The 11,934-nt window shown below is 36.0% G+C and overlaps 1 protein-coding gene across 1 annotated transcript in view; it reads right to left on the minus strand.

Moving 5' to 3' along the window:
• Nucleotides 1-11,934, minus strand: part of Stk31 (serine/threonine kinase 31) — a 76,722-nt gene that overhangs the window by 57,586 nt on the left and 7,202 nt on the right. Inside the window, exons 4-6 of the mRNA XM_005360838.2 lie at nucleotides 11,137-11,235; nucleotides 2,527-2,598; nucleotides 272-430 (exon numbers count right to left, since the gene is read on the minus strand). Coding sequence (XP_005360895.1) covers nucleotides 272-430; nucleotides 2,527-2,598; nucleotides 11,137-11,235 — 330 coding nt within the window. The remainder of the gene's footprint in view (nucleotides 1-271; nucleotides 431-2,526; nucleotides 2,599-11,136; nucleotides 11,236-11,934) is intronic.

Raw genomic sequence — 11,934 nt, forward strand, 5'->3', positions numbered from 1 at the left:
CAAGTGCTGGGATTAAAGGCATGTGCCACCACCATCCGGCTCATTTGTCTGTTTGGTAAGTACCAGGAGTCAACCCCAGGGTCTGATCATATGAGGTAAGTATTCTACCATAAACTTTATTGTAATCCTGAATTATTTTATAATTAGTATTTTTTCACCAAAATATACAAGCTTTTACATTAAAAAAACTGACATTTAAAGGTGCATATGCTTTCATGTATATAGTTTCAAGTATAATACATTAACAAAAGTATTTAAATGTGTGACTTGCCTGATCAAACTGGGTAACTTCTTGGCCAGAAGGGATCTGTAGTCCCCAAAGTCTATACTTCTTGGCAATACTAGAAAATTGCAGCTCCAGGGGAATTTCCACTATGTCAGATTGGTTCAGAATTTCAGTATTTCCATAGTCAATGTATCTCACCAGACACTAGAAAAAAAATTCAAAAGGCAAACAGTAGTACTGAACCTAGATTAGAAATCTGTTAACAAGACCTATAAATGTTACTACCTCAAGTGACTAATGCCTCATAAATAGCCTCAAAATAAAGAAAACTGCACTTGGGAGTAATTTCCATAGTCCCATTTGTCTTTTTTAACCACTGATATTTTTATACAAACATGAGGATATAATGTGATCCTTTCTAATTGCTAATATTAAAATCAATCTAAATTCTCAAATTTAAATTAAAAACAGTAAAGCCTGTTTTTTCCACAGGAAAAAAAAATTGACAAAATTAAACCCACTCTGGCTAGATCTTGAAACTGACCAAATTCACCCTTACTTCCAGCCCTGCATCAATTTTAATTTACTCCTTCTGGGGTTATAGAGATGGCAAAGTAATTAAAAATGCTGGCTGCTCTTTCAGAAGACCCAGGTTCAGTTCCTGGCACCCACATTGTGACTCACAACCATCTGTAACTCCAGTCCCAAGGAATCCAACGCCTTCTGGCCTTTGTGGGCACTGCAAATGCACAACACACATACATACAAGCAGAGAGTTAACTCCCATACACATACTTTCTTTAATTTTTAAAAACTTTCTAAAAGTATATTATGAAGTTAATCATCATTTTGTGCCTTAATTTAAAATCTTAGTCAGTCCAAAAGGCAAGTGCAAAATATTTTTCAACTGTCAAATTATGGGGAAGGTTATATTAGAAAATTCAGTTTTACAAAGACAAAACATCTATGGCAATATTAAATGATATTTTTAAAACACAAACCAAATCAGAGAAATCATTAAACTGTTCTACTTAGCATTTATCAAGAAAAAATATTTTCCAAACACATACATTGTGAAATATATTTTAGGTCTAGAAAACAGATGTAGAAAAATTACTTAAGGAATGCCTGCAGAACTGTTTCCATGATCTCACAATGTACATTTTTCCCCCAAACAACTCTGCTGAAAAATCTTATCTCCCTTAGGAGGGTGTTTGTTGAGAAGAAAAAAAAATAAGGTTGGCAGGAGTGGAAGGAGAGTAAGACAGGATAATGGGGAGGATGAACATTATCAAAGTAGATTTTTATATATGCAAGAAATTGTGAAACAAAAATATGTTAATAAATCTTCCATAAGCTTTCAATGTAAGAAATAAAACAGATTGACACAAAAGAATTTATTACATTTAGCTTAAGGATTACAAATGGAAAACCAATCTTTATTGTTAATAATATTTGACACCAAATTCAAAATACAACTAACTTCAAGATCAAATAAATTTTCTTTTTCTATTCATCAATGTTAATGGGATGAACTTTAAAAGTTATTTTACAATTAACCATTAAGAGTAGGACTTAAAGAGCCAACTAATCTGCAAAAATAACCCACAAACTTTAACTTCTATTTTTTAATTTTCTTATTTTATTAATTACTATTTATGTATATGGGTATTATGTTGGCATGTATATATGTGTACCATGTGTGTACATGTTGCCTAAGGAGGCCAGACAAGGGCACTGTCCTAGAACTAAAATTACAGATGGTTGTAAGCCCATCATGTGAGTGCTAGAAACTGAACCTAGATCTTCAGGACAATCAGCCAGTGCTTTTAACCACTATACCATCTACCTGTTTTTAGACAACCTGATGGTTGTACAGAAAACTTAAATTCAGAAGAATATTCCTGAATCTTATCTAGTTTTAAGAAATTAATTTTTCATATTAGCAGGAAAAATTTTTCATAAACTTTAAGTTTATTAAACTAGACACTATCACTATGAATAAGCAATAATAGACTCAATAAGCACCAAATTTCAGAATCAAGGGCCAGCAAGATGGCTTAGTAGGTGAGGATGCTTGGTGCTAAAGCTGATGACCTGAGCTCAATCTCAGGACCCAATGGTGGTAGGAAAGAACCAACTCCTCAGGCCTCACAAATGCTATTCACTGTGGCGCTCTTGTGCCACATATGTGTGTACATACAAAAATAAATAATTTTAAAACTACATATTTTAAAAAGTTTTGGAACCAAAATAAACTTAAAACCTTAAGCCCAAAAACATGAATATATATTTCCTGCCTTATCACTGATGGTTTTTAGCACTTTGCATCTGTACCAACACTTATCTTCAGAAAACAATCCACCATAAATCTGCAGAAGAAAAAGAAACATTTGTTATTTTAATTAAAAGTACACTAAGTAGGTCAGGATATAAATTAGCACTGTGCACTAGTGTGTGTAATAAACACAGTAACTTATCTAATCCTCCTGTGAAGCAGGTACTTTGTTTATACCACTATGTATCCAAAGTCATAGCCTCGTCTTTAGCAGAACCAAGAGTCAAACTTCTGATTCTCGAGTCCATTATACTAGTCTACCTCTTAGAAAGTAAATTTTAAAAAAGACCAAGACCAACTTCTGGTCTTCTGGGAGAGGACAATACTCAGCTATCACAATCATGTACTTGCACAACCACACATGACTATACTGAGTCTGTGCAAGCACGGGTCCATCAACAGCCAGGCATATATTAAAGAGAGGCTCAGGGAAGCCTATGCCATTACTCTGGCTTTATCAAGGAATAGTCACTGCCTTTCAGTTATGTACCTACTAGTCATTCCACTGGGCTCCAATGCTCACACATACTTCCCTGGTTAAACTAACTGGGCCACAAAACATTATCAAAAATCATAAATGTGGAAAGGGCCAGATGAGGAAGAGGATGATAGGGCTGGTATGGAGAGAAAGTAACCAGAATGTATTATATATGAACAAATGAAATTATCAAAAAACTAAATTAAATCTTAGGGCAACCTTCAGGACAAGAAAAATGCCATCTGATTTCTCAGAAAATTAGGAAACAACCTTCCTCAAGACCCACTAATACCATTTTGGGGTATATATTCGAAAGGATGCTCCATCGTGCCACAAGGACATGTGCTCAACTATGTTCATCGCAGCTTTGTTTGTCATAGCCAGAACCTGGAAACAACCTAAATGCCCCTCGACCGAAGAATGGATAAGGAAAATGTGGTACATTTACACAATGGAGTACCACATAGTAGAAAAAAAAAAAAAAGACAGCTTGAATTTTGCAGGAAAATGGATGGAGCTAGAAAACATTATTTTGAGTGAGGTAACCCAGACCCAGAAAGACAATTATCACATGTACTCACTCATAGGTGGTTTTTAAACATAAAGCAAAGAAAGACAGCCTACAAACCATAATACCAGAGAACTTACACAACAATGCGAACACTAAGAGAGACTTACATAGATCTAATCTCCATGGGAAGTAGAAAGTAGAAAAAGACAAGATCTCCTGAGTAAATTGGGAGCATGGGGACCTTGGGGGAGGGTTGAAGGGAGGAGGGGAGAGGCAGGGAGGGGAGCAGAGAAAAATGTAGAGCTCAATAAATATCAATTAAAAAAAAAAGTAAAAAAAGAAAACTGCCATAAAGGAATGCAGAAATCGCCGGGCGGTGGTGGCGCACGCCTTTAATCCCAGCACTCGGGAGGCAGAGGCAGGCGGATCTCTGTGAGTTCGAGACCAGCCTGGTCTACAGAGCTAGTTCCAGGACAGGCTCCAAAACCACAGAGAAACCCTGTCTCGAAAAACCAAAAAAAAAAAAAAAAAATGAATGCAGAAATCCAAGGTAACTAACATGAAAGATCTTAAAATCTCTCATGCCCTACATGCCAGAACCCCAAGAACACTGAGGCTGCAGAGACCAACAGTTCCTACTTGCCCCTTACACACCTAGGAGGAAGAATCAGAAGATATTACCTCTCAACTCAGCATAGCTGTGCCAGCAATTCTCCGTAAATATTCTTTTTATTTCTTATTCTCTATTATTTAATCTCCACTCTTGAATATATATCTTGTAATGATCTCCTTTTGTTCGTATATTGCTCAAGTAGGTTTCAGTACTGTTGTCCACCAGTCCAATATAAAGCAGTTTCTACTACACTTTTCTCCCACATCTTGTATAATGCCTCCTCTTATTCTTCATCTTTATCACCTCTTCTTTTTACTTAATTACAACATTCCATAGATATAACCACCTCTATTATTTGTGGACCCTAACAGTACCACAATTTTCATGTCCTACTTACATTATACACCTTGATTTTTTTTCTTTTCACAATAAATCTAATATTGTGCTGGCTAGATTTATGTCAACTTGACACAAACTGTAGTCATCTGAGAGGAGGGAATCTCAATTGAGAAAATGTCCCTATAAGACAGTAGTTCTCAACCTTCCTAATGCTGTGATCCTTTACTAAAGTTCCTCATGTTGTGTTGACCTCCAACCATAGAATTATTTTCATTGCTACTTCATAACCTAATTTTAATATTCTTATGAATCATAATATAAATATCTGATATTTCCAGTGGTCTTAGGTAACCCCTATGAAAGGGTCGCAAACCACAGATTGAGAACCACTGCCATAATACCAGATTTTAAGCCAGCCACAGAGAATTTCCTTAATTAGTGATTGATGGGAGAAGGCCCAGCTCATTGTGGGTGATGTCAACCCTGGGCTGGTGGTCCTAGGTTCTATAAGAAAGCAGACAGAACAAGCCATGAGGAGCAAACCACTAAGCAGCCCCCCTTCATGGCCTCTGCATCAGCTCCTGCCTCTGAATTCCTGGATGAGATCCTGTCCTGACTCCCTTCAATGATGAACAGCAATATAATATAAGCAGAATGAATTCTTTCCAATTTTCTTTTTGGCCACAGTGCTTCATTACAGCAATAGAAACCCTAACTAAGACAAATAATTAATCCTTATCCTTACCCACTCTACCTCCCTACTATTCCTAATTTTATTCACTAAAATCTGAGTACACTCCACACTATCCTTAGTTATTCATCTTCTAGCAGTTATGGAAGCCAAAGGGACCACTGTCATTAACTGGCTAGTTAGTTTCTCCATAATAATATTAAGTAACTGTGGTTTATCTTTAAGTTTATATCCTGATAAGGAAGTAATACATAATTTATACCTAGCACCCTGAGCTCCTAACTGGGGAACTATTTTCTGAACTACACACTGAACACTACCACATCCAAGTCCCACAAAAACACTGCAAATACTTCAATTGAAAGAATACAACTGATAGAAAAAAAATATAGCAAATGAATAACATCACATACAAAAATTCAAACACAGTGACATAAGAAACATACACACACAAATAATCCTTCCAAATTTTACTAATCCTACAGCAATGGTATCTAGCAAGAGTTAAATAAAATCACAGAGAGAGAGCTCAAAGAATGATTATAATTATATCCAAGGAAATCAAAGAAAACAAGCTCCTGATTGAGAATGCAAAACAGCTGAATGAAATGAGGAAGGCTAGGGCCTGGATAAGATATGAAGAAGAAATTCAGTAAGGAAAAATACTGAGAAAAAAAAAAAACAATGAAATGTTGGAAATTAAAAAAAAAAACAAAGTCAAATAAAAAGCTCTATGAAAAGTCTCACAAATAGAACAGATCAAGGAGAGAACGGATTATCTGTGCTTAAGGCAAGGTTGAGGAACTGAAACCATCAAACAAGGCAAAGTTAAAATAGGTAGCAGGAGGAATTCCAACGTACAACTGGCACTCTAAAAAGACTAAATCTATGAGTAGGCATGGAAGACAGAAAATCTAGTTCTAAAGGCACAGAAAACAGTTTTAAGAAACCTAACAGGAACTTTCCCAGACCAATCCAGATACAATAGGTATTTACACCAAGACCAGAAAAGAACCTCACGTTGTCAAATTAATTAAAACTCCAAATATACAGGGCAAAGAAAGTATACTAAAAGCTGCAAGAGAGAAACACACCATAATAAATAAAGGCAGGCCCATCAAAGTAACAACAATTATTCAATGGAACCTTAAAAGCCAGGAGGGCCTGAATAGGTTTATTTCAAATTCGGAAAAACTGCCAACTCATACTACTATACCCAACAAAGCTACCTATGATAATTCAAGGAAATTATAATCTTCCCATGATAAAAATAGGCTAAAGGAATTTATGACCACCATGCTAGCTCTATAGAAAAACTTTGAGAAATTTTTTGAACTGCAGAGGAAAAAAATTCATGTAGCCACAGGAAAGGCTAAATTACATTATGAAATAACATACTGTTGAAAAACAACTGGGTCCTTGAAGAAATAAAGACATGAAAAAAAATAAATTACTAGAATCAAATGAAAATGAAAACACAACATGCCAAAACCTTAAATATAATGAAAGCAAACCTAAGAGGGAACTGCATAGCTCTAAGTGCCTACATAAGAAATCAGAAAAATCTCAAATAAATAAGTCAATTATTCACCTTAGAACCTGCACAAAGAACAACACATCAAATCACAATTCAATAGGTGAAAAGAAATCTTTAGGGCAGAAAATAGTGAAATGAGGAAAAAATAAAAAAATATTTTGTTCTTTGAAAAGATAATAAAACTGACAAACCCTTAGCCAAACTAACCAAAAGAAAAAGATGATAATTGATAAAATAAATGACCAAAAAGGAGTCATTACAGCAGCTACCAATAAGATCAGAAAATCATTAGGTCTTACCTTGAAAATATATATTCACAAAATTAGAAATACTAAAAGAAACTCATAAATTCCTAGATGCAAATGGCATAACAAGTTAAGCCAAAGTGAGATGAATGTAAACAGATCTGTAACAGTGAGTCTGAAGCAGTAATTTGAATTTTCTTAACTAAAAGAATTTCAGGCCCAGATTCACTGGTGAATTTTACCAAACCTTCAAGGAAGAACCACCACTAATTCTTCAAAAACCTTACCATAAAGAAAGAAGTAACATCACCCACTTCTTTTTACTAAGCTATTAGTACCCTGATACCAAAAGCAAATAAAGACACAACAAGAAAATCAGAGATGCCTGTTATGAAATTACATACCAAAAGCAAATAAAGACACAACAAGAAAATCAGAGATGCCTGTTATGAAATCTGTTAAGGTTTCTGGTGCCCAAATGAGTCTTCAGTGTACCCAAGAATCCCAAACTTTTAATCACCCCCAACTCCTTCTTGCTGACTCCCATCATGCCAACATTATTGCCTAGAATTGCAGTCTGGTCGTCAGGAAACACTGGCCTACACCAGTAGGAAGGATCCAAATTGGGTTTTATTGAATCTGTAGTCACCTCATACAACAACTGAAAAGCTAGGAAGTTAAGTTGTAAATCACAAAAAAAATTCTCAACAAAATATTTGCACATTGAATTTAAGAAAACATCCAAAAAAATCACCCACCATGACCAAGTTGTCTTTACTCCAGAGATGAAGGGATAGCTCAGTATACATAAATCAACTCCCTATAATTAATTGGTCAAGGAAGCCCCAAAAATGCAGAGGCTCATCATTGTAACTAGATGGTAAAACTCTATTGCCACAGAACCAACATACTTTGGTTGCAGGACACAGAGAAATCACAACTTATCTGAAAACTTGTCCATGCTTGTATCTTTCAAAGTGCCATAATGTGCTATATAGGCCACTGGGGAAAAAAGTCATTCAAGGTACTACCCAGAAATAAATCCTGAACACTATAAAATGGCTTTACCAGGTAAGATGCAACAGTGGTAATAACCAACTGCTTTCTGATTGAATTTGAGGCCTGCCCCATAGGAGGGAACTCATGCCTGGTACTATTAACCTGGTCAAAAACCCAGAGCTTGGAAGGCCATAGGGGAGAACCTATTACTGCTGTTTTGTGAAATAGACATGTTGTCAAACTGCCTCTAAATATGTATGTCCTTGATACAAGCCAGAGCCATTCTGAAAGAGGGAACCTCAATTGAGAAAATGTCCCCCACAAGACTGGCCTGTGGGCAAACCTGTGGGACATTTTCTTGATTGACGGTTGATGTGGGAGGGCTCTGCTCACTGTAGGTAGTGTCACCCCTCTGCAGGTGGTCCTGAGATGTGTAAGTAGGCTGAGCAAGCCAAAAAGCAGTGCTCCTTCACGGTCTCTGCTTCTAGGTTCCTGTCTTGAGTTTCTGTCCTGACTTCACTTGATGTGATGGACTACAACTTGCAATATAACATAAAACTTTCCTTCTCAAGATGCTTTTTGTCATGGTATTTGACACAGCAATGGAAAGCAAACTAAGACAATGTACGTTTATAAAGACAGATTAGTGCTGCTTTCAACCTTGGCTAGAGAAGCTGTTTTCTGTAATGGGCAGCATTTGATGCAGCAACTCCATTAGTCCAAGTGCTAAGAATACGTGACTACTCAGTACTCAGCTCTAGATGGAAAATCTCCACCAACCCCTAAGCAGAGAACATCATGGAAGAGAGGGGAGAGAGACTCTAGGAGCTAGGGAATGGAGACAAGTGCTAGGAAATGATTCTCCTGGATATAACATGGCCCGTGCACTCACAAACTCACTCCAGCAGTTAGCCACATCAGACTTAGCCATCATCAGTCAACATTCTAGAAGGGGGCACTAACTGGGCTCAGTGGGTTACAAAAAGAAAGACTTAGAGGAGTAAAGTATAAAAATGAAAGGGGAACACACCATAGGATGTCTGGGAGGAGTGGGTAAAGGGATTTGGGGCTAGATAGGATCAAGAGGTATTATACACATATATGAAATTGTCAAAGAATAAATAGAGATATTTCAAAAGGAAAAAGAAACACCAGTAAAAAATAAGTTAAAAAATAAATTTTGAAAAGAAAAGAAAAAATAAAAAATATAAAAAACAAAGTTTTAAAAGCATCTTACTGTTTTAAAAGCATCTTACTGCTTTAATATCTGAAAGAAAACAGGTCAAATATTTTTATACCTAAACATGCCAAGAATATTCTATTTAAGTCTAATATTGAACCTGGTGGAATCCATAATTCCTGTGATTAAAGAATGATTTTTATATCTTTTACTTTACATAAGGACATTAAAAACATTTTTACCAAGAAAACAAAACTCTCTCGTTTTTGTGTTCTTAATTAACTTCAAAGACACTAACAATTTTGGAGGTCAATGCACTATCAGCTTGTTGCGCATTTGCCTCTGTGTGAGTATAAAAAACAGTCACTTGTCACAGAGTTGAAGGTAACTTTTGATGAAAGCACTCCATTGGGCCTACAGATGTCTAACTTATGACTGGAACCAGAATGAAAGGCTTGGCATCTCTGTCTGTGTTCTTTAAGACTTTAACCTTCTGGTTATATGTGAAAATACCAGACCACAGAAGACAAAAACATAGCACCCAAGTTCTTCAAAGATGTGTGCCTATTCACAGAAAAGATGCATACTTCTTCCTGGTTTCTCTTCCTCATTATTCCTATACTGTAACTCCTTAGCTCCCTGGAGTTGAGAGGCTGAACTGCAAGCACAGACTCCACTTCTCCATTTTTTGGCCAATAAAGTTTTCTTTTCGTTACTCACTGTCTCTTGAATCGTTTAATCAATCAACAATAAAATCAAGTGCTTTCTGCTGCATGGTTAACTGAATAAATTTAGACAATACTATTAATACCAAATTTAGACTTTAATGATGTTTAATAAAAGAGCAAAAAAATTATAGTATGAATTTTGATCCTGCCTCAGCTCTACTGACATTTGTGACTGGATGGTTCTTTATTTGGAGGTGAAGAGCAGTATGGGATGTTTGCCATCATTCCCTTTGGCATCACCCAATAGATATCAGTAGCACCACTTCCAGTTAAGACAACCAAAAGCAATCTTCATTGTCAAATGTCTCCTAAAAGTAGAAGTGGAAGATACAAAACTCATTCCTGGGTTATAACCACTTAAAAATATACATTCTCAGCTGAGATAATATTGTCTCCATGGAAACAAAAAGTAGATTTGGAGAAATACAGTACAAGGGAAATTGTTCACAAACCTCCTAAATTCCACCCTACATGACAACATATACAATTCATCAATAGTATGATATTATAATGTTTTGTTGGAGAAGTCCAACTAAGAAAAGATTAGCCAAAGATGTTTCTTAGGAGGAAATAATGGAAAAAGTCAGAAAACTTAGCCAAAACAATTGAGCCCCAGCTTCAGTGACAGACCTTGTCTCAAAAAAAAGTAAAATGGAGAGCAACAGAAAAAGATACCCAATCTCTGGTCTCTAAACAAGTACAGGCGCTTGCGTGCGCTCCCCCCCTCTCTGTGTGTGTGTGTCGCCCTTGCCTCTCCCTCTCACTCAGACCCCTTCTCCTCCCTGCTCCTCTTCTCTCCTATCCTTCTTCCCCCATCTTTTTTTAAGTGAAGAGTTGAAGTAGGAAAGAGAAATCACATAATAAAAAAGAAAACACTAATCTAGATCAGATTTCAAGTGATATCCAGGCAGTAATCAAGTTAGGCACAGACTAGGAGCAAGTATTAGCCATACACATCTAAGACAAAAGTCTTACATCAACATAGAGGCTGAAGACACAGCTCTGGTGGTAGGGGCTCACCTAACATGCACTAGACCCCACACTTGATCAAGAGTCATCCAGATTGTAGCTTATATCACAATTCTTGACCATAGTTATTTTAAATTAAATAAATTTACTATTATTGTAGTTTTTGGAAATTCTTAAAAATTCTAAAAAAATCTGTCTTTCCAAATTCCAAAATCTGTAATTCTAGAATGTAGAAAAACAGCCATATAAGATGAAATGGTTCTATGCAGGAATAAAGCTTACCTTCTTAGAATCAAGATTCCCAAAAACTGAATTAGCATGAGGACAAACTTCAGATAGTGAGCAACTGAGCTTCATAATATCCTTATTTTTACTAATATTCTAAGAAGAAAACAGAAAAAGTATGAGATTCAATAAATTCTGTTGGTATTATATATAATTGAGGATTCTACTAAGCATGACACTTAAAAGGACTTTAGAGCACTGGGAATTAGATCAAATTCTTGTGCTATCATTTTGTAATTCAAATGAATTCTTAGAAGAAATTATATTAAGCTACATGAAGTTTAATAGCAAGAAGCTCAGATCACATAGGTAGAATTCAAATAAGGTTTTATAGAGACACAAGAATAAAATATTCAGTGAAATCGGGCAGTGGTGGTGCACACTTTTAATCCCAGCACTTTGGAGACAGAGACAGGCAGATCTCTGTGAGTTTAAGGCCAGCCTGGTCTTCAGAGCTAGTTCCAGGACAGGCTCCAAAGCTACAGAGAAACCCTGTCTCAAAATAACAACAACAACAACAAAAAAAATTTGGTCCCCGAACCAAAAAAAAAAAAAAAAAAAAAAACAACTAATTTTAAACTGAAGCATTAAAATCAGTTCTTGGAATCTGTAAATAAAGTTCAAGTATATCAAAATATTCCTGTCATTCACTATCAATACACAGACTACATAAATGGAAGTTCCTTTCAAAGAAAGAAACAAATAGATGTGGGGAATGAATTGACATACCGTTAATCCCAGTACTCAGAGGCAGAGAGTCAGGCAGTCTACATAGTGAGTTCCAGGCCAACCAGC

The sequence above is a fragment of the Microtus ochrogaster genome, linkage group LG3 (genome assembly GCF_000317375.1).
Source record: "Microtus ochrogaster isolate Prairie Vole_2 linkage group LG3, MicOch1.0, whole genome shotgun sequence".
NCBI lineage: Eukaryota > Metazoa > Chordata > Mammalia > Rodentia > Cricetidae > Microtus > Microtus ochrogaster.